The following is a 24,394-nucleotide window of genomic DNA, read 5'->3' as shown; positions in this document are numbered from 1 at the left end:
TATGTATATATACGCACACATATATACATGTATATACATATATATGTATATTACCAAAAAATAAAATAAAATCAAAGTGTTAAATTTGGGTATTGTAACTTAAGTGTAGTTTATACCTCATTTGGGATAAATGTGATATGTTAAGGAACCACATATCATAAATATGACATTTTTGCTTGAATATTTGATTCATGAGACATGTTTGTTAAATTCAGATGTCAATGAAGAACTTCCAGCCAAAAGAAAACGAAATCGTGAAGATGGGGAAAAGACATTTGTTGCACAAATGACAGTATTTGATAAAAACAGGTAATATTGATGGACAAGTGAGGCTTCCATAATATTTTTAGATATGTTTTTATTCTGAAATAGAACATGATAATATTTCTTTACCTTTATTTCTCTTTATTCTTATGACTGAAAAAAACAAATTTGTGAATACTGAATTTTTCTTTTTATCACATAGAAAGCAGTAAACATAGATGAGGAACTATTTGAATGGCTCAGTTAAGATGGTTTATTCAACAAGTATTTTCTGGTGCCTACTCTTTCTCGTACACTGTTCTAGGCAGTGAGAATGCAACAAAATCCCTGCCTTCATGGAGCTTAACTTCTAATGGAGGAAACCCCCCTCTAAAAAAAAAAAAATTAACTGATGGCGCTTAGTAGTGAGTACTGTAAAGAAAAAGAATAAATGATGGTTTTATAGAGAAGGCCTCTGAGAAGATAATATTTGAGCAGATACTTGAATGAAGTGGGCCCTGTGCAAATCTTGAGATTATGTATTTACTGAATTAAGGAAGAAAATTGTGTGTAATCATCATTATATGGCTCTGTGCATTTGGCATAGTGTAGCAAAGAACACTTGGATTAATAATCTTGGCAGTTTTCATTTGAGAATGAAGCATCTTAGTGCCAATGAAAGAAGATCTAGGAAGCAAATGCATTCTTTTTTGACAGCATTGAAGGTGAAACTTAAAACATGCCATGATTTCTTGTCCAGGCTGCTCACTGTTGGCTAACACAGTTCACTGTCAGGTATAGGAGAAAGCCAAGAAAAGCAACTAGTATATTCCTTGTACTCTTTTAAAAAGTACTAGATTGTTGCTTTAATATAATCACTTATTAGCCACCAGGTAAAGAAAGGTACAAAGCTTTTAATAGGGAGGCAAAGATGGTTAGGAATAATACCACAGATTTTGGCTACCATATTGTCTTAGCATATATCACTTTATGTCACTTAATATTACTACGGGCAGAATTGATGTTATCTTTTTTAAAGTAAGAAATTTGTGAATCAGATTTAAATGGAAAACAACAGAAATGTACTAGGAGATAGTGGTTGTGTCTGTGGGAGAAGCAATCAGGATGTGACACACTGGGCTTCATCGATGTTGGTAAATGTTCTATTTTAAGCAGCATGGGGAGGTACATTGTGTTCTTTTTAAAATTCTTTACATACATATTACCTTGCATATAAACATTCCTTACATATATTGTACTTTACATATATATTAATATATTCCTTGTACATGAGAAATACTGCTTTTTTAATGATAAAAAGTACTGTGGAAGAATTTTCTCTCATTTCGAAAATCTCCAAACTTATAAAAAAGTTGAAAGAACAGTACAGGTAATTAATGCCTATTCACCTAGATTCATCAGTTTTTAACATTTTACCATATTTGATTTATTTGTAAGTATTTTCTTTTTGTGATGAACCATTTGAAAGTTAGATTATGACACTCATTTCTCCTTAACACTTCAGGACATATTTCCTAAGGAACAAGAACATTGCCCTCCGTAACCATAATACACCTATCATGTTAAGGAAATTAAACTTATACAAATACAATACTCTCTCCTCAGTTGACCCCAATAATGTCCTAAAGCTGTTTCCCTCTCCCCCACCAATTGAGAACTGATCTGTAGCAACTTGTCATTTGCTTTGTCTATTCAGTTTCCTTTAATTTGGAGTATTCTTCAGGCTTTTTTGGCTTTTTTGCCTTTTGTGATACTTTTTAAATGCAGAATGCCTCTCAAATTCGACTTTTGTTAATGGTTCCTTAATGAATAGATTAAGGTTAAACATTGGGGCAGGAACACTGCATGGTGACATGTTCTTTGTGCACATCACAGACACATTCAGTTTGGGCACTTGGATAAAGTGATATTCACCATGTTTCTCCATTGTAACAGTACCTGTTCCCTTTATTTAGTTTGTAATCTCTATAGTAATACATGAAACTGGGTAAATGTCCCTTTTCCCCCAATAGCCTTTTACCCAGTAGTTTAGCATCCATTGATGATTCTTGCTTGAATAAATTATTCCTATGATAATTAATAACTTTTTATCATTTCTTCCACGTTTATTAGAAGTTTCCTGTAAAGAAGAGCATTCCTTCCCTCACCTTTGAAAAAAATCAGTATGGATTAACATATTCCATTTTTATTCATTCTGCTTTAATCTGTTCATGTGATCATTCGTTTTAATGCCCAATTGTCCCAGATTTGGTCAGCAGGAGCCCCTTTAAGTAGGCTCTTGTGTCCTTTTGACTTAAATGTATTTATTTTTTTGTTTTTCCTTATTTTCTGGAATTGGCCATTTCTTGAAGGAATCTTGGTTCCTTTTAGTAGAGGAAAAATATTTGCAGGCCAAGATCTGGGGAATTTGACGTGAAAATTCTCTTTATAGTCTCAGAAATGAAAGTCTCCTTAAAGAATAACCAAAATTCAAATGCCATAGAAAAAGTATGAAATATTGAGCAAAATAAACTTCTTATGTAAGCAAAAACATAAACCAAGTCGAGATAAAAATGACAAGTTGGGAAAATTAATTTCAACTCATACTATATAGATGTTAATATAAAAAGATCATACTAAATTTAAAAAATCTCAGCGCAATAGATGAACAAGAGATAAAACAAAATTGTTTACAAAAAAAGCCATTCTTAAACAATTCAAAGATATGACATCTGATTATAAAAGTACACTGAGAGGCTATTTTTTTTCACTTACCAGTTTAGCAGAGATCAAAAAACTTGTTAAAGCACTATTGATGAGGCTATGGAAAAAGGGCTTCCTCATACATTACAGGTAGGAGTAAATTGGATTGAATGTATCAAAGGCAGTCATAAAATAGAATATTATATAATATAAACATGTGAGGGAAGTTCCTTTTCAATTAGAAGTATATGAATTTAGAAGTATATGAATATTACCTATTCAAGTAATAAAATTAGCTTTTTGAAATGTTAGGTTGAATAGCTTTGCTGATATATGTACTTTTGAAATAGAATAAATTCAAGTAGCACAGTATAAAGATAAAATTTTTAAGTCTCAAAATCATTTCGTGTTAAGAGTCAGTCTTTGAAGACAGACTATCCGGATTCAGTTGCTAGCTCTGGTTACTTACTGTGTCATCTTAAGGCAAGTTACTTAACCTCTCTCTGTACCTCATTTTTCTCTTCTGAAAAATGGAGTAATAGTGTCTTCATAGAGCTGTTGGGAGAATTAAATGAACTGTGTAAGTTTTTTAAATAGTGCCTGGCACATCGTAAGCACTCAATAAATGTTAGCTATTATCATTTAACAGAATTTCTCTCTAGACCGATGAAGAGAAGCCAGATTCTTGCTATATACAGTTAATTCTTGAGTATGGTTGAAGAATGGTGTGTAGGGTAGTAGTGTTACCAGTGTTTAAAAGTATGGAAAATAATATAAACTATATACACACACACATATATGTACATACACATTAAAACTGTGCTGTGGGTATGGGTATAAATTTGATTCTTTTATTCAATTGTTATTTCATTTATCCATGAAATGTTTATTGAGCACCTATATGTGCCAGGTGCCCCCACGATCTTATAGTTATTAGAGTCATAATCATAAATTATATTACTGGTCAATTATAAAAGTCAAGAATTCTAATTCAAATATTTACAATAGTTAAAAATAACAGAAGCATAATTCTTAGTGGTCCCTATGGCAAGTATTGTAACACTGTCGTTAAAAAGTATTTTAAAAAGTATAAAGCATGTGTGCTGGCTTTATACTCAGTGTTTAAAACTTACTAAATTTTGAGACCTTAGGCATATTATACTTTAAGTATTTAAAGTTATATCTGAGTAGCTACATTAGTGAAATAATTCACTAGTAACAATAGTTATTAGTGCAACTCATTAAAATTGCTTTTGTCAAGAATGAAGTGTAGGTATATCTTAAAATTTTGTTGGGTATATCAGCTAGTTTATAAATTTAATAAATGCTTTTTAGTATAAATCTAAAGATGTAGAATTTGTGTACTTACAATAATACATAGGTTACTTTAAAGTGTATGTGTTTGTCTAACAGGCGCTTACAGCTTTTAGATGGGGAGTATGAAGTAGCCATGCAGGAAATGGAAGAATGTCCAATAAGCAAGAAAAGAGCAACATGGGAGACTATTCTTGATGGGAAGGTATGGACTGCTTAGAAGGTTGAGCACGTTATAGTTATGAACTCCCATTTTTGATTGATGTTTTCTTCTTCCCCAAATGCAAATCCGTTGTTGGAAGTAGAGTCCTTTGTTTTTATACTTTGGAAAACACAAATAAAATTATCTAGTCAGAGTATTTAATGGAAGTCATCGTCCTTGGAGCCAGACCAGGTTTAGGTATCTACTCCTAGCTATGTGGCATCTGGCAAGTTATTTAAGCTTTGGGTCTCGGTTTTCTCATCTGTAAAACGAGGCGTAGAATTTTGATGGATTAAATGAAATAATTAATGAAATACTTTTAGCACTGTGCCTGGCATAAAATAAGTGCTCAATAAATGTTAACTGCAATTTTAAATCCCATTCATAGTAACAGCAGGTAACATGATAACTAATGATAAATTTATCAAGAAATCTGCAGAACTTAGGTAAAGCATACTTAAAATAACTTTTAAGAGACTTAAAAGAATAAGTAGGCATACATACATTTCTTGAATAGGCAGACTCAACAGAATAACATCACGTATTTCTAAATATATTTGGTCAGTGTATCATCACAAGCAAAATTCTAAAAGGATTTTTTTTTTAAGCCTTAAAATTAGTCTCAAGTTAACAGCAATATGTAAAAATACTAAGGAAAATTATGGAAAAGTTTTCTGAGAGCCTTACAGATAGTAGAACATACTATAAAATTAAAAGAACTTAAATTATATGATGTAAGCATAGGAATAGACAAGCATATCACTAAAGCATAGTCCTGAAATAGCTTCATGTACTTTGGGAAGTTAGTTATGGTAAAATAAGTGTTAGATCTGTGTGGGAAAGAAAGACTGACTTGTTCATGAATTGTTACAGAACTGGTCTCTAGCCATCTGGAAATAAACTTAGATTTAATAAATATCAGAAAGCTCATAAATGTAAATGTAAAAATTAACAATATATAACTTCAGAAAAAAATGTAGGGGAAGGTTAATATAATCTTGCTATGAGGAAAGCCCTTCTAAGTATGATACAACAGCTAGAAAGCATAGAATAAAAATGACTAAAATGAATCATTTCTATACTGCTAAAATATAAATTTAAAAACATGATGGACTGAGGAAATATTTTTAATATACAAAAAGCTAATATAAATACATAGTTTTATAAATCAGTAAGATAAGCAATCTAATTAGAAAAATAAAGGACAATCAGGCAGTTCTTAAAGCAACAAATATAGATAGCCAGCAAGCTTTTAAAAATATATTTAACCTCATTAGTATTCAAAGACATGCAAACAAAATCAGGGATATTACTTTTGACTACTAGTTTGACAATAATTAAAAAGATTGACAGTTTATAGTTGGATACGTGAGGACACACTCTCAGTGCTTTAATATAAGAAGTTGGTACAACCTTACCAGAGGGCAGACTGGCAACATGGATAAAAATTTAAGTTGCGTATATAGTCATTAACAATTCTATTTCTACAATTTTACCACAAGGTAGTAATTGATAACTGAAAAGATGTAGGTAATGGGTCTTGTCAAAAATTTTTAAACAGTGAAAAATTAGAAAATTAAAAAATTAGAAAAAAGCCATTAAAAAAAGACAACACTTTGACAGGAACATTTCTATGATATTTAATTTTTATGTAATAGTATATACTCCCACTTTATAAAATAAATGATAATAGTGATTATTTACAAATGATGAGATTTCATTTCTTGTTAATTTTTCCCAAGAAATAATTTGAGGCAATGTGAAATGGACTTCTTTTTAAGTCAGAGCATATAGATTTGCTTCTTTTTAAAGTTCTATGGTGTTCTTTTAAATAAATATCCCATAATTTACTAAAACAATGCTACTTGAATGGTTGTTTTTTACATTTTCAAAAATAATATACTTAATACATGTATCTTTTTGCGTTGCAAATATTTTTATAAGATAAATTCCTAGACATGGACTTACTGTGTCAAAACTAGTTTATATGATCACATTTTTACCTCATTCCAATGTAAAAGTAGAGTTTTAAGAGGATTATTTATAATAAAAATATAGAAGGAGTTAGGCTTGTATGGCAGTAATATAAATAGGAGCTATTGAATGTTTCTATAAAAGGGACTACTAATATGAAAGTCTGAGAAGATTATTTGATCTCATGGATTGAGAAGTAAAAATTAGAAGCAGGCGGAGCAGCTGAGCTACTGTGGTAATAAGGTAGTAAGGATCTATACTTTGTGATTGTATAAAAAAAAATAGGAGTCAAATGTAATTCTGAAATTTTTTAGCTTAGGGTCACTAGAAGGTTGATAATGCTAGGAACAAAAATAATTATACCTGGGAAGGAAAGAAAAGATAACAAGTTCACATCTAAACATTTTAGTTCAAGGTGACATTGATATCCAAGTGTTGATGTCCAATAGGTGGTCAGAGATATACTGGTTTAGAGCTCAGATATAAAGAATGGAGAACCAGTTTGAGATCATTAGCCTAATTAGGTATATCATTGGGGATGGGTAAGAGACAGGGGCAGATGGCTAAATGTTAGCTGGGAATTAAGGAGAATAAGAGTAAGTAAGTAGTCTTATAAATGATGAGAGGTAGAGGAGAAAAGCCAAAATGGTTGGTTCAGTGTCCCAAAACACAAAGAAAAGAAGCAAGGGCAGTCATCAGTGAAGCTAAGGGAAGGCAAAAAAAAAAAAAAATTACTAATTGCTATAACTGTTCAATTTAGAAAAAAATTAATTGGTCATCTAAAAGTGTTTGCAAACTGAGAGGCTTTGGGCACCAGAGTTTTTTGTTGTTGCTCTTTTTAAAGACATTTTAAATTGGTTGCCAGCATAAAAAATGGCAAGTTTTCCCATTAGAACTTTGATTTCTGACTTCTTTTGAAAAATCTGAAAATCTGGCTGTGTTGGGCCAATGTTTGCACGTGGCGGCAAATCAGTTACAGCTGATAAGTGACTCCCCTTTTTAGACAGCCTGAGCTCTCCAATACTGCAGTCTCTGTTGTGCCATATATTTACTTGCTAGGCCATCTCTGTAGGCATTTTGGGTTTTGAAGGAAAAAAATCTGTTGATTTAAATCAAATTCACATTAACTTATAATCAGTATTATTATTATTTTAATTTCTACAAATTCTTTTGATTCATTATATGGAATCTTCACTCTTCCTTTTTTTTTTTTTCTTCTTTTTTTTAAGAGGCTGCCTCCATTTGAAACATTTTCTCAGGGACCTACACTGCAGTTCACTCTTCGTTGGACAGGAGAGACCAGTGATAAATCTACAGCTCCTATTGCCAAGCCTCTTGCCACTAGAAATTCAGAGAGTCTCCATCAAGAAAACAAGCCTGGTTCAGTTAAACCCACTCAGACTATTGGTAAGAAAACATCGCCATCACAGTAATGCTTTGCAGAGTTAAGATTTAGGCTTTAGATTAATTCATTTGTCTTTTGCTCCAATTATTATTCTTTGAAGATTGTTAGTAGAGAGACAGATTATGAGCCATAATAATTTAGGGGTCTCCTACATTAAATGTAAAGTTTTGTGTGTTAAAGTACAGATCAACAGTCTCTTATCCAAAATCTTTGTGTTAGATGTGTCTGGGAATATTTTTTTCTTTTTTCTTTTAATTTTAGAAGCATTTTACGGTACATGTGCCATATAATATAGAACAACTCCAGATGAGGTCTAGATAGCCTTATGCCAATTTAGGACAAGTTTTTCCACTAAATAAAGTTGCCTCAAACTCATGAGAAAATGATTGGTTTTCAGAACTTTTTAGATTTTGGAATTGCAGCTTTATAGGACTTTGAGATCATATACTTTTTACAATTCATGTAAAACTTTATGTTGTAGAACTGAATTCAGTATTTCAGTGTGTTTTTATAATTTTAGGGCTGGAAGAGGACCGTTATAACCTGAATTTTACCAGGTTAAATTTTGCAGTAATTTTTTAGAAGAAAAACATTTATAAATGGAGTTAGCTCTGTTGGGTTAAGGTCTAGGTTACAGTGGTCTTTCATTTTGTATCTGCCTGATAGGAACACTGTCTTTGACCTAAGAGTATCCATGTGTTTTTATTTAAGTTTGTGTAAAGAAGGCAGAAGGCTTAAGACAGCTAGCTGTCTTTGAGATTACCACTCATGTCCGTTTATTGTGTGCAAGTCATTATAAGAGTTAAATTAAAAAGATAAAAAATGGCCATGTCAGAGAAAAGATTTCTCAAGTAAATTATGGTCTGAGCATGTCTCAAAATACTCTGACCAATCAAATAGGTAAGTTTCAAAGAAACTGAGAAAAAAAGTTTTATACAAAATTATACGTATGAATTAGTTATGTTAGGGAAAATGAAAACATTTTAAGTCTGTGAAGAAATATACCAAAATTATTTTAATGGTGATTGATTATCTTTTGGATTTGTAATGATATTAATACAATCATTTTTTCCTGAATCTCTGTTAAACCAACATTTAATGGATGTCTGCTCACTGCTTTGCACTAGAAATATAAAGACAAAGCAAAACCACACTGTGACCTCAAAGTGCTTAAAACATTGCAGTGACTACATATATTTACTTGGGTTACTTTTATAATGACTTAGGACATAGGTGGTTTTTAAAGGAAAAGTACGGCTCCTACCAATAAAGATCTTAATATCTGGTTAGGGGTGCTGATTAAGGGGGTTGTTTGTTCACTTGAGGATGAGAACAAAAATTATGTTAAATACCACAAGTAGAATTCTGTGAAACTTTTCATGTTTAAGTGTTTTCACGAGATATATTATCTCACTTTTTAGAAGCAATTATTTGCATTAAGTATAAAAGTATGTATTTTCAGCTGTTAAGGAATCATTGACTACAGATCTACAAACAAGAAAAGAAAAAGATACTACAAATGAAAATCGACAAAAATTAAGAATATTTTATCAGGTAAACATAGCTGACCCTTTTTTTTAAGTAATCATGAAATGCCTTTGTTTTTCGTGTTACGTCTAAACTATTTTGGATATTTAAATTTTAAAAAATGTCTCTAGCTTGATTTTTCTTTTAAATTGTTTTAACTTTTTAAAGGTGATATTGAAAAAATATTTCGAGATGTTTAAGTTGTAGGTTTGCTTCTTTTTTTTTTTTAAGTTCCTTTATAACAATAACACAAGACAACAAACTGAAGCAAGAGATGACCTACATTGCCCTTGGTGCACTCTGAACTGCCGCAAACTTTATAGTTTACTCAAGCATCTTAAACTCTGCCATAGCAGATTTATCTTCAATTATGTTGTAAGTAACTTTTCATTTTTTTCTTACCAAGAATATATCATGCATTATATATTGACTTACAAAAATGATAGTTTTTACAAAATACCAAAATTTCTGCTTTTGATGGATTGTTGTATGCATGAATTACAATGATTTGGAGTTTATGCACATTTACATAGTGTACCTATAGTGACACATAATCCTCACATCAACTCTTTGAATTAAGTGGTAATTTCCTGATTCTTACTTAGACAAGAAATAATTTAAAAAGTTACCAAGCCAATAAATGGCATAGCCAGGATTTTAACACATCTTTTGAGGTTCTCTGACTTCCTGTTTACCATGCTAGTATGCCTGGCTTATTTTAGTTTTCAAAACTAAAGGAAAAGCCTCCACAAGTACTTTTTAAATTAATTGAAAATGAGGGATAGATATTTAGGGTAGAATAAGTAATATTTTCTTTTTCTAAACGCCTTGGCATTTTTGTTACAGTATCATCCAAAAGGTGCTAGGATAGATGTTTCTATCAACGAATGTTATGATGGCTCCTATGCAGGAAATCCTCAGGATATTCATCGCCAACCTGGATTTGCCTTTAGTCGCAATGGACCAGTAAAGAGAACACCTATCACACACATTCTTGTGTGCAGGTAGGTAAAAAGGTCATAGAACAAAAGTTTTTTCTCTGACTTTTATTGATGATAGAGGAACAAAGGGGAGCCAGACAAAAGATAGTATTTAGGTGGGAATCATCATTTCAATACTGGCTAAGCCTCGGGGATGGTATACTGCTTTATAACCTTCCTCAGCTCCTATTTCTACACGGTTTTCTCACTTCCTCCTTACAGCTTTTTTCCTGTGTTTTAAATGTTAATGTCACTATGGCTGTAGTGGTTAGGGGGATTAAAGAATTCTAGTGGAGGTTGCTGTGTTCACACCTAGCTAGAAACCCATAAGAAAAGAAGGTAATCTGTTTGGGTGGTGTGCAGTATAAAGAGCCCTATCCCTGTCATTTAGTATTATATCAACATTTCTTTACATTAGGCCAAAACGAACAAAAGCAAGCATGTCTGAATTTCTTGAATCTGAAGATGGAGAAGTGGAACAACAACGAACATACAGTAGTGGACACAATCGCCTGTATTTTCATAGTGATACTTGTTTACCTCTCCGTCCACAGGAAATGGAAGTAGATAGTGAAGATGAAAAAGATCCTGAATGGCTAAGAGAAAAAACCATTACAGTAATTATTATTATCATCATCACTATTGACAATGATTTTAGAATGTTATGATTAAATGATTTTTGTTTGAAAACTAATTGTTTAATATGAATTAAACTTTTGGCTTAGTGTAAAGGAGCTTTTTCTAAATTAAAGAATTCAGGAATCCACAATTTTTATAATTGTGTGATTTAAACAGTTACCAAGTAAAGAAACACAGATTTTCTTGTGACTTTATAGTGTTTTTTTTTTTCCATTTTATTCATAGGTAACTATTTCATAACTTAGGAACTCCTTTTAAAATGACTGCTACTAGAAGTTTTTAAGAAACGTTTCTACTTTGCTGTATAAGTCATAATATTTTTAGTCAAAAAATTCCATTTTTGACATTCTCAAGTTTTTCTTAGAAATACCAATAATATTTATTCTGCATTTAATAGGTTTTTTTCTTTTTTCTTTTTCAGCAAATTGAGGAATTTTCTGATGTTAATGAAGGAGAGAAAGAAGTGATGAAACTATGGAATCTCCATGTCATGAAGCATGGGTAGGGTATTTCTAAATTCAAATATTCTATTTTATATCCGCTTTGCTGCTTCATATTCTATAAATCTACCTGGGTTAGATTCTTATATAAAATTCTGTTAATTTAGATATAACATGTCTGAAATTTTACCCTGATCCAAAGTATTATAACTGCGTAAAGGAAAATGGTGATCCTCAAAGATTGTATAAGGAAGGCACTAGCTCTAAAAACAGGTTTTTATTTTTAACGTGTCCCTTTTTTTTAATGACCCAATTTTCATTCCTTATATTGCTGGGGAATACAAAAATAATATGCCATGAGCTACATTCCAGGAAATCCTGAAAATTACTTACCACAGTTATTACCATAATTTTTAAAAATTGCTAAATTATGCAGAATAAAATATAAGTGGCTTTTATGATTTTTTTATTACCATTTCATAGAGGGCAAAGGTAGAACAATCCTTATTTCTCATACCTTTGTGGCTAAAAGTATATTCCAAAGCATTGTTTTTCCTGCAGATCTGCCTCCTTCCCTGTGTGAACTATTTACCTGTCAGTACACACATTTTTCTTCTCTACCTTCATTATTATTAGATCCTCATTTAAGGCTTTCATCTATAGCACAAGCTTCCAAAGTTTTTTTCATTTATAGATAAGTGAAATAAATGGGAAACTTTTGTTTCTTTACTCTGGGCTGGGAGAAGTGTTGTTGGTACATAAGTTCTAGTCCAGATGTCTGGGTGCATCGCCCATGGCCTTTTTTGTATACTATGAGCTAAGAATAGTCTTCACATTTTCAGTGGGTTGTAAAAACTACAAATACCATATGATTTCACTTATATGTGGAATCTGAAAAACAAAATAAGGAAAACAAACTCATAGATACAGAGAACATTTAGATGGTTGCCAGATGGGAGCGGGGTTGGGGAGATGGGTGAAAAAGGGTTAGGGATTAAGATGTACAGATTACCAGTTATAAAAACAGTTATAGGGATGTAAAGCACAGCATAGGGTGTATAGTCAATAACATTGTAATAATTTTGTATGGTGTCAAATGGGTACTAGAATCGGGGTGATCACTTCATAAGTTATATGTCTAATCACTGTTGTACACCTGAAACTAATATATTGTTTGTTCACTGTAATTGAAAAAATTTTTTAAAAGAAAAAGGGAAGATGACAGATTACATATGGCTTGCACACTCTTAAATATTTACTTTCTAGCCTTTTACAGAAAATGTTTGGTCCCCTATCTCGGGGGAATCATTTATGAATAATTTATGTATGTGGAGGCTGGTCTAAATCTTTTTACTTTTGTCCTGACATGCCAGTTTCAAGATAGAATTTTAGTCAAATTATACTGTCTGAGTTCTGTTTTATTTTTTATTTTTATTTGTTTATTTTTAGTTTTTGAGTTCCGTTTTAATTCCTTGATCTTAATCTGTTAACACAACAACCTATTGGGGTTCATTGTATACTGACAAAAGTGGTAGGAAGTTGGGTGAACTATTGGGATTTTTTAAAATCCGCAATCAAGTCCCTTGTACTCTGTTGAACTCTGTTCTAGTGCATAACTGAGTTGCCATTCTATTTGGTTAAATTTAGTTCTCTCAAATTTATTTTATTTATTATTTATTTTAAATGCACCTTATTCATAGTTTGTGCCAAACAACCACACTGTACCACATTTGTTGTGACATCTTCATTTTTTCAGAGGTTTACCATGAACTGAAAATGTAAAGAAACACTGCTTCTGAAATAAGAAAGTATCTCAAGATCAAGGGAGAGAATAAAGGGGATAGGGTGTTCATAGAGAGTTAATGGAAGTGGTGCTGGCAAGAGAAAATAATTTAATACTGCTGTATGTAATTTCATTAGGAAAAAACATGACATTTATTTTAGCTCTGGTTACTTAAACCTCTTTAATTTTTTTAAATGGTAAGATCATTCAGGTGATAGAATCTCATATTCACTGTAGTGTTACTTCTTAAATCATTTACTGGATTTGAATAGTCATTCTATAATGGTTATCACTGTTGAATTTGATAGAAATGCTTTATATTGCTATTGATGTTTTATGTTGTTTTTATTAAATAGGTTTATTGCTGACAATCAAATGAATCATGCCTGTATGCTGTTTGTAGAAAACTATGGACAGAAAATAATTAAGAAGAATTTATGTCGAAACTTCATGCTTCATCTAGTCAGCATGCATGACTTTAATCTTATTAGTATAATGTCAATAGATAAAGCTGTTACCAAGCTCCGTGAAATGCAGCAAAAATTAGAAAAAGGAGAATCTGCTTCCCCTGCAAATGAAGAAATTACTGAAGAACAAAATGGGACAGCAAATGGATTTAGTGAAATTAACTCAAAAGAGAAAGCTTTGGAAACAGATAGTGTCTCAGGGGTTTCAAAACAGAGCAAAAAACAAAAACTCTGAAAAGGCCTAACCCCATGTTACGGACAAACACTGAAATTGCATTTTAGGGAATTCAGTCTCTAGGAAGAGTTTTGCTTATGTTTTTTTAATCATAGATTCCAAACAGGCACTGTTAGATGAAGTAAATGATTTCAATAAGGATATTTGTATCAGGGTTCTACTTCACGTCATTATGCAGCATTATATGTATATCAGTTTTATTGATGTCATTAAAACATTCTCTTGTTTGAGCATGAAAAGCAATACTTCAAAGAAAGTGTTTTTAACTTCAACAATTGTCTTATGAAATATATTAAATTGATAATTTTGAAATTATTTCATATATTTAAATTATAATGTTTTTTGCATTTGTGACTGGCTGTTTTTCTACTTTGTAATTGTGAGACATTTTCTTGGGGAGGGAAAATTGGAATGTGATTCCCTTTTTTTAAAATTGAAGATTTTTGTGAAATTATGTTGCATTACTATTTAGTCATACCTTGATCCTTTTGAAATCATTTATCAATTTGAAATCAAAAATTACAACGTTTTGCATTGCATAAGTTCATTTTACAATTTTAAAATAGCACTTCATCTTATGCCTGTTTGAGAAGAAATTAATTTCTCACATTCAACAATGAAATGACATGTTGGTTTATAAGGTTACTTACCATTTATGTGGATAATTTTAGTGCATTGCTCACCCAGTATGTTTTAAACTTGAACATTTTGCTGTTTTGGGTTTTTTTTCCCCCCCAATTAGGAAAGCACATGGAAAAGTAAGCTGTCCACATCTTTTCATTACGATTGTAAACCAAGGGAAGAACAAGTTTGAGATTTTTAAGATGCCACTTTCAGGGGAGGAAATGTTCTATAAAAATGAACCAGAAAATGTTATAATTTCTTTTTGTTTGCAAGGATGTCTTTGTAATGTATTTCACGATTAGAATATCCAATACAGATAAGCTGACTTGAATTGTTTTGAGCAATTTTGCCCTGTGTTATATGTGTTTTATACACATATTTGCAGTTGGATCGTCTCCAACAGAAAGTGGTTTCACTACTGGCACATTAATAAGCACCAATAGATTTTTATTCCAACTCCAAGCACTGTGGTTAACATCACCTCAATTTTTTATTATCCTTAAAGATAATTGCATTTTCATATTCTTTATTTATAAAGGATCAATGCTGCTGTAAATACAGGTATTTTTAATTTTTTTATTTCATTCCACCACCATCAGATGCAGTTCCCTATTTTGTTTAATGAAGGGATATATAAGCTTTCTAATGGTGTCTTCAGAAATTTATAAAATGTAAATACTGATTTGATTGGTCTTTAAGATGTGTTTAACTGTGAGGCTATTTAACTAATAGTGTGGATGTGATTTGTCATCCAGTATTAAGTTCTTAGTCATTGATTTTTGTGTTAAAAAAATAGGAAAGAGGGAAACTGCAGCTTTTCATTACAGACTCCTTGATTGGTAAGCTCTCCAAATGATGAGTTATAGTAAACTCTGATCATGCCTCTGGATAGTGGATCTTGAGCATTTCTCTCGGGCTTTAATTTGCTAAAGCTGTGCACATATGTAAAAAAAAAAAAATAGATTATTTTAGGGGAGAAGTAGGTGTAGAATTATTGCTTATGTCATTTCTTAAGCAGTTATGCTCTTAATGCTTAAAAGAAGGCTAGCATTGTTTGCACAAAAAGTTGGTGATTCCCTCCCCCAAATAGTAATGAAATTACTTCTGTCGAGTAAACTTTTTATGTCATCTTATAATAAAAGCTGAAAAAAATCCCTTTGTTTCTATTTATAAAAAAAAAATGCTTTTCTATATGTACCCTTGATAAGAGATTTTGAAGAAATCATGTTAAGATGATAAAGCATTTGAATGGTACAGTAGATGTAAAAAAAAAAAATTCAGTTTAAAAGAACGTTTGTTTTTACATTAAATGTTTATTTGAAATCAAATGATTTTGTACATAAAGTTCAATAATATAAAAGCTGTATTGTTTTTTTTTTTCTTTTATGCATTGTTAACAATGTGCACTGAATCTTTGGCCTATCTAGGATAATAAGGATCCAGAACTACACCCATCGGTCAGAGCTAATAAGAATTAAGAAAGGACTTCCCAGCCTTGAGAACTGTAAGAAATATCTGCTGTTTAAGCCAAAAAAAAGAAAAAATTAAGATAAAAGTGAATGTGAAACCTGCTTTTAATTTTAGGAGCATCAATTTCAACTAGCATGTTATTTATAGTAATACATAGATATATTTTAAGTTTATAGTTCAGAGTTATGTCAATATTAGTTTATAGTTACCATTTTTGGTTCTGGATTTTTCATTTTTTTAATGGAAAAGAATTTATCTTGGCTTTCAAAAAGCTCAGATTACAGTGGGTTACAAATGATAAAGTAAAATATATAATAAAATTATATACTATATTATATGCTATGAGGTCAGTAGTTGAAGTTAACTCGAGAAGAGTTGGGAGAAACAACAGAAGAGTTGACAATGCAGCTGTTTTTGCTTTATTTACTATTAATACCATGTTGCACGTACACATGTTGCTGTGTGTTCTTTGAGCTGTGTGCCTTTTTTTCCAAAGCTCACTATGTGCATTTCTTTTAAGCATTTGATTCCATCTGACTGACCATAGTACTGCATAGTGGTCTTAGTTGGTGCTCAGATATTTGGTGACATGATGAGGGCTTTATGTGCCATGCTAAAAGTTTGGATTTGGGGTAGTAGGAAGTACTTAAGAGATTTACTGCACAGATATGACACAAACCAATTTTGTGTTTTAGGTGAGCAACAGCTTATAAGAATTTGGGAGGGGAGAAGTTCTACATAGTAAGAATCACTAGAATGGTATTGTAATAGTGCAGGTAAAATATCCAACTGCTAGAACATTGCCTGAAGTGCCCAAGAAATAACTGTTGGTGTTGCAGTATAAAAGAATGAATGTGCACTAATAAACAGTGATGAAGTCGAGAGGAATTTCAGAAGCAATCCGTAACAAAATGAATAAAAGGGCAATTTCAAAGGAGGTAAGTGATAGAAAACAGGTTTAATGAGTTGATTAAATGGAAAGTGAGTTGGAGAAATTTATCACAGAGTATGCGAAAAATGGGGCCAGGGCAAGAGTGAGGCAAAGGAAGAGTTTTGGAGAGAATTGATGGGAAGGTTGAACATGATTATAGATTAGAAGAGACAGAAGACCAAAGATAGACAAATTACCAGAAAAAAGGAATGAGATCAAGAACAGATGGATTTAGCTTGCTAAAGATGAAAGTTTGCTAATACTGTTGTCGAGAAATGGGCACTCAAGACAGTTGGGGAGAGAGCAATCTAGTACTTCCTAGTAAAATCACAGTGCATTCAACCTTTCCCCTAACAATTCCATCTTTAGGAATTTATCCTACAGGCCAAGTAGGGAGACAGGACTTTCACCCCACCAGGCAGGGATAAGGACCCCTACCCTGTGGTGACAGGAATCTGTACTTCTAACCCCACTAGCAGTAATGAGGTACCTCTCCCCATCTCTAATGAGGTGGTTCAGAAAAAGTCTGGTGAGGAGTCAAGACTTTCACTTTTGAAAGTGGTGGGGCAACTCCAAACGCAGTGTCAGTAGAGATTATAGGGAGTCAGAACTCCTGTGTCAATGCCACAGTAATGAGTATGCTCTTGGCTGTCAATGGAGGCTGAGTGGGAGCTACAAGTCTACTTCCACTTGGCAATAATGAGGCAGGCCCCTCCTCTCAATCTGCTGGAGTGATGTCAAAAAGCCAGCTGACAGGTTTAAATAAAATCCAGTCTCGTGACAAAAATACATTTCAGTAGAAAACCATTCATCATACGAAGCACTAGGAAGATCTCGAATGAAGACAACACAGATAGCAAATTATCTGATAAAGATTCTAAAACAGCTGTATTAGTTTTCTCTAGAAAAACAACCAATATAAGATTAGGGAGCCTGAGAAGTCCCATGATCTGTCTGCAAGGCAGGAACCCAGGAAAGCCAGTGGTGGAATTTGATGAGATGAGAGCCAACGGTGTAGATTCCAGGCCAGATCTAAAGGTCCTAGGACCAGCAGTGTAGATGGCCAAAAGATCCATGTCCAAGCTCAACAGGCAGAGAATGAATTCAACCTTCTTCCAACTTTTTACTTTATTCAGCCCTCAACAGATTGGATGATACCCACATTGAGGAGGGCCATCTGTTTTAGTCAATTCAAATGCTAATCTCTTCCGGAAACACCCTCACAGGCACACCCAGAAATAATGTTTACCCACCTAGACATCCTTTGTCCTTTGGCCCAGTCAAGTAGACACAAGACTAACCATCACAGCAACCATGATAAAAATGTTTCAGTGAGCAATAATGAACACACTTGAAACAGATGAGAAAATGAATAGCCTCAGCAAATACAGAGTCTCAGCAGAGAAATAGAGATCTAAAGAAGAGCCAAATGGACATTTTAGAAGTGAAAATACAATAACCAAAATAACGAAAAGCTCTGTAAATGGACCCAACAGTAGAATGGAGGTGACAGAGGAAAGAATTAGTGAACTGTAAGAACAACCTAATCTGAACAACACAGAAAAGACAAGAAAATGAACAAAACCTCAGGAATCAGTGGGACTATACAAAAGATATAAAATTTGTGTCATTAGAGTCCCAGAAGGAATGGAAAAGGGGCAGGACTGAAAAAAGTACTTGACAATGACTGTAATCTTCCCAAGTTGGGCAAGAGACATCAATCCAAAAGATTAAAAAAGCTAACCCCCAAAAAATCAATGCAAAGCTATATTAACATTAAATTTCCGAAAACTAAATATATATAGCAAGAGAAAGCAATGAAAAATGATACTACCTACAAGTAGGAAAAACAATTATAATGATAGATTTTTCATCAGAAACCATGGGAAGTAGCATGATATTTTTCATGTACTGAAAGAAAAGAATTGTATACCCTGAATCCTATACTGAGTGAAAATATCCTTCAGAATGAAGAGGAAAATCAAGACATTCTCAGATGAAAGAAATTTAAATTTTTTGCCAGCAGACATTTTAAAAGACTAGCTAAATGAAGTTCGGTAAAAAAGGAAACGATACAAGAAGGAATCTGGGAACATGATGAAGGAAGACAACATGGTAAGCAGAATGTAGGTAAATACAGGCTTTCCTCAAGTTTTCTAAAATATTTGATGGTTGAAGCAAAAGTTATTGTCTGATTTGGTTCTAAATCTGTGGTAGAAAAAATTTTAAGAAAGATTATGTTGTAAATGAGGGAAGAATAAAGAAAGGTAGGGATTCTGTATTTCACTTGAACGCTAAAATGACACCAATACACCAAAAAGATACAACGGATAAGTTATATGTATGTATGTATGTATATGTATACACACACACACACACACACACACAAAACATGTAATATACTTAATACACAAATGAATATATACAATGTATATATGTATATGTGTATATGTACATATATGTGAATATACATATATAGCAATATCTAGAACTACTAAACTATACAAAGAGAAGAATGCAGAAAAAGGAAAGCAAATGAAAACCAAAGAACGGGAAACAAAAAATGGTAGACTTAAGCCCTAACATATCATTAACAACATTATATATCAATAGATTAGACCAAATAAAACTGACAGTAAATTAAACAAAACGATAACAAAACCATGACCCAACTATATGATGTCTACAAGAAACTCCAAATATAATGATATAGACAAGTTAAAAAAGGATAGAAAAATATACATCATGTAAACAATCAGGAATGAAGGAGAGGCTATATTAATATCAGATAAAGTAGACTTTGGAGCCAAGAAAATTACCAGAAACAGGGACATTATGATAAAATGGTCAATTCACTAAGATACAGAAACCTGAAATGTGTATTCATAAGAGCTGCAAAAGCTGAGTCAAAAACGGATAGAACTAAAAGAACAGACAAATCTACAATTCTAATTGGAGACTTCAACATTCCCCTCTCAAGAATAGGGCAACTAGACAAAATAAGGATATAATAAAACTGCGACACCATCAACCAACAGGATCATTTACATTTATAAAACATTCCACCCATTAATGGCAGAATACAGCTTTTCAAGTGACCACAGAACATATACCAAGATTGCTTATATCCTGGGACATAAAACAAACCTCACAAATTTGAAACAATTTCATACAGAGTATATTCTTTGACTATAATAAAACTAGAAATAACAGATAACAGGAAAATCACCAAATACACTCAGAAACTAAACACATTTCTAGAAAATACTTGGATCAAAGAAGAAATATCAAAGGAGGTAGGGGGATTGAGTTTATCAATTTGGCAGGATACAAAATATACAGATTGATTGTATAAGAGATGAGCATGTGGAAACCAGAATTAAAAATACAATACCATTTATGATCACTAAAAATACTTAGGTGTCAATGTAACAAAAAATGCAGACCTTGAATGCTGGAAACTATAAAATGCTGATGAAATCAAAGGTCTAAATAGGAGAGACATACTACTGTGTTCATGGATTGGAAACTCAACATAGTAAAGATGTCAACTCTTCCCAAATTGATATGCAGGTTCAACACAATTTTCTATTAACTCAGCAAGATTTTTGGAAAAGATTATGCTATAATCGACATGGAAAGACAACGGAATTGGAATAGCTAAAATGATTTTGAAAAAGATGAAAGAGAAATCAGTCTGATTTAAAACATATATCTTAGTAATCATACTGTGTGGTAATGCCAGAAGAGACAGACCCATAAAAAGAACAGAGAACCCAGAATTAGACCTATACAAATATATCCAGCTGATTTTTGACAAAGGTGCAAAAGCCATTCAATGGAGGAAAGATAGCCTTTGCTGCAAATGGTGCTGAAGCAACTGGACATCGATATGAACAGATATGTTCCCAAATGAACCTTAACCTAAGTCTCAAACCTCTATACAAAAAAATCAAAATGGATCACAGACTTAAAATATTAAACTATAAAACTTTCAGGAAAAAAAAATCTTTGGGATCTAGGGCTAAACAGAGTTCTACTTAAACTTGACACCAAAAGCCCAATCCATAAAAGTTAAAATTAATATATTGAACATCGAAATTAAAACTTTTATTCTGGGAAGCAGCCTGGTAATGGGATAAAAGTTACCGACAAGATATTTCCAAACCACATACCCAACAATGCACTAGTATCTAGACTACATAAAGAACTATTAAAGCTTAACAATAAACAATCCACTTAGAAAATGAGTAAATTCACTGAAGAGGATTAATTGATGGCGAATAAACATGAAAAGATGTTTAATATCATTAGCCATTAGAGAAATGCAAATTAAAACCACAGTGAAATATCACCACGCATTTATCAAAAAGGCTAAAATTAAAAACAGTGACAACCAATACTGAGAAAGACCCAATACATTGCTAGAGAGAATGTAAAAGCGGTACAGCCCCCCTGAAAATCAGTTTGGCAGTTTCAAAAAATAGAAATGCAACTTCTCTGCACTCCTTAGACGTTTACTGCATTCTCATATACTTCTACCACCACCATGATATTCGAGGATGCCCTAATGCACACTCTTCTTACCTCCATCATGACTGCAAATTCCTTCTCTTCTGCTTCAAATGTCAGTTCTGAGCTTATCAAATTTCTACTCATCTTTAAGATTCACTTTGCTCACTGAGATCTTCAGGTAGATTCAGTCCTTCCTCAGTGCTACTCTGCAATTTCTACCACTTATCCCATGTTTGATTATTATCTACACCTGGGGCTTTCTCCTCAGTGTCCACTCCTCTCAGGAGCATAATGGTTAAGAGCTCTGGCTCCAGAGTGAAACAGATTTGGGCTACAGTCCTAACCAGACTAGTTATTCGTCATGACCTTAAACAAATTAGTATACATCTTTTTGACCCTATATTTTCTCATCTATAAAGTAGAAAAAGCAGTAATAACAGTATTATTAGTACAATATATGGATTAAATAAGATAATGAATATATTTTGAAAATTTAGCAATGTGCCTGGTACATAGTAGGGGCTCAATAAATATCAATTCTTACTATCAAACTCTCGTCCCTCCAAACACATTTGGAATACTGTTTTTTATCTGTTCAAACAGAATGAGTTGGATTTTACCAAAATCTCAGTTCTTAGTTCAAGAAAAAAAATATCTAGTTTCAGAGTTCAAAATAGTAAAATCCACTCCTGTCTACAACTAAGTTAGGTTTAAGTCACGTCTATGAAAAAGCACACTGTAGAGGTATAAATTTAAGATGCCATTCTCCTTTCAAGGGTAAGAAAGATGTTCAATAAATATTAACTAAATGAAGGAAATGAGATGAAGCCATTCTGGAGAAAATATCTATATTCAGTCAAACATTTATTGTGCATGTGTTATGTGTTGGCCACTATACTCGGTATCAGATACACAGAATACAAGTCTAAGTAACTTTTCACAAGTTACAATGATATCTGAATTAAAAAGACTGGAGCCAGAAGAAACCCTTTTCTCTCTCTAAAGATTAAAATTGGATTCCTCAAATTTCACGGAAGAAAAAAATACACACGTTTAACTTTTAGTTTTTTTATTTGGTTTCAGACAGCTGGACAAGGCATCTACATTCTAGCATATCTTACCACTAAACAAGTGAAAGACGACTTATATATAAAAAAGGCAAGGGAAAAAGGTCATGATTGTCTAACGGGGAGTTTGAATTCCCAAATAAATTATCTTACAAAAGTATCAAACTTGCTTTTCCACTTTTCCACTGTTAAAAATGAAAAAAAAAAAAAAAGACAAAAAAATCTGTAGCTGATATATAGCAAGTTAAGATAATCATTTTTACATACTAAGTAAGTCCTTCAAATAAATATTTTACACAAATTTAAGTTTCAAAAAAAAGTAGGTCAAGTATTTACCTTATATTTGGTCCACTAAAAGACCGTTTATAAAACTGACACTAAACTGGACTGCAGCTCATACCATATGAATAGTAACATGCATATCACTGCAGCTGGATATGCACATGTACATATTCCATACATGTGAAATGGCTAATACTGCTGCGTATACTACTTCCATAAGTAGTTTTACCCTGTAAAAATCCTCTATCGTGAATCAAACTGCAAGAGCAAAAGAAAATGCTTTGCTTATTGTAGACATTTGCTCAGTAATTTTTTTAAAATGCAAAAATTACCATGCTTTTGGTACTTAAAGATTACTGAACATGAGATAAAATTCAATACTGCTTACAAATATCTGAATATGGAGAACATATTCAACACTCATGTGGAAAGCACACAAGTGAATGTGTATTACAAAACTCTGGCTTCTATCTGGTCTACTGTTGTATACTAAAGTCTTATATGGCCTTGGATCCTTAAAAGATGAGTATTTAATAAAACATTATGTTAAGTTTTTCTGTTCAAATAACCAACTTTAAAAAAAAGTACAGTGGAAGGGCATAGGGCTTTCTGTATCCTCATATTTTAAAAGCCAATTTGATTTTTATTGTGATGTGATATTTTAATTAACACTGCTAAAAATAAAATTGACTGCATTATGGTTTTGTCCACAATATTCAAGTTTCATTGCTAAAATATTCCAAGATAAATCCAGTAAACATTTCCATTTCCAATGACTAACATGAGAGATGAATCTAACAATTTTTATTTAACAATTACAACTAAATTGGGCTGAGGATAGCTACATTAAAACCCTGCAAACCAAAGCCAATTATCCAAAAATCTAGAACACCAACACTTTCCATCCAGGATAGAAAAATGAGCATCCAAAGTAAAGAGAACCACAAGATTGATCGAGTAACCAATCAAAAACCACTTCTCTGTTATTTGAGCTAATAGTTACTCGAAGCTTGAAGTTTCCACCTTCGTTATTATTGGTGGATCCTAGAGTCACAGCTTCAATGTCAAATGTGACAGTGGACCCAGAAGTAACGGCGGGCAACTGATTAGTCATTTCTTTTCCATTTACAAAAACTGCACCTAAAATGTTAAGGTAAAGAGTCATTTACTTGTGAGCAATAACTAAGAATTAAAACAGATTCTAGATTATTGGTAACACAGCTAATTTCCTAATTCAGATAAAGAAAACATTTTGGAATGCCAACTAGTCAAAGATAATACATGTGAATATGTTAATTAACCCCCATCCTCAAGGCAGAAGAAAAAGATAAAGCTTTAATGACACTTTAGAGTTCTGGCCCGGAGTTCTACTCTTTTAGAATAGAGACTATGAGTTCCCCATATGGATGGCATCAAAAGAAACTTGACTCTGTTACACAGTTACATCCTGTGGAATAGCAAGACTGTTTCACACGGAATAAACAATCATGTTCTACCTACTGCTTGACCCACACCACAAAATATTAACATGTCTTGTACAGTGACTTGAAAGTATAATTACTATGGAGTAAGGAACCAAACAACACTAGAGAT

General features: G+C 32.5%; 2 protein-coding genes across 4 annotated transcripts in view; one reads left to right on the top strand and one right to left on the bottom strand.

Moving 5' to 3' along the window:
- Positions 1-15,896, top strand: part of SUZ12 (SUZ12, polycomb repressive complex 2 subunit) — a 37,198-nt gene extending 21,302 nt beyond the window's left edge. For all 3 annotated transcript variants that reach the window (XM_025041571.1, XM_025041570.1, XM_025041569.1), the window contains 9 exons: positions 216-309; positions 4,360-4,465; positions 7,666-7,843; positions 9,304-9,395; positions 9,600-9,743; positions 10,215-10,372; positions 10,767-10,965; positions 11,409-11,488; positions 13,567-15,896. In XM_025041571.1, the coding sequence (XP_024897339.1) occupies positions 216-309; positions 4,360-4,465; positions 7,666-7,843; positions 9,304-9,395; positions 9,600-9,743; positions 10,215-10,372; positions 10,767-10,965; positions 11,409-11,488; positions 13,567-13,912 (1,397 nt within the window). In that variant the 3' untranslated portion in view covers positions 13,913-15,896. The remainder of the gene's footprint in view (positions 1-215; positions 310-4,359; positions 4,466-7,665; positions 7,844-9,303; positions 9,396-9,599; positions 9,744-10,214; positions 10,373-10,766; positions 10,966-11,408; positions 11,489-13,566) is intronic.
- Positions 15,897-22,504: 6,608 nt separating this feature from the next.
- CRLF3 (cytokine receptor like factor 3) overlaps positions 22,505-24,394 on the bottom strand; it is a 30,558-nt gene continuing 28,668 nt past the window's right edge. The window contains exon 8 of the mRNA XM_006924979.2: positions 22,505-23,941. Within this exon, the coding sequence (XP_006925041.1) occupies positions 23,685-23,941 (257 nt within the window). The 3' untranslated portion in view covers positions 22,505-23,684. The remainder of the gene's footprint in view (positions 23,942-24,394) is intronic.

This window comes from Pteropus alecto, unplaced genomic scaffold (assembly GCF_000325575.1).
Source record: "Pteropus alecto unplaced genomic scaffold, ASM32557v1 scaffold98, whole genome shotgun sequence".
In the NCBI taxonomy this organism is placed as follows: domain Eukaryota; kingdom Metazoa; phylum Chordata; class Mammalia; order Chiroptera; family Pteropodidae; genus Pteropus; species Pteropus alecto.
This window is presented reverse-complemented; position numbering and strand designations above follow the sequence as displayed.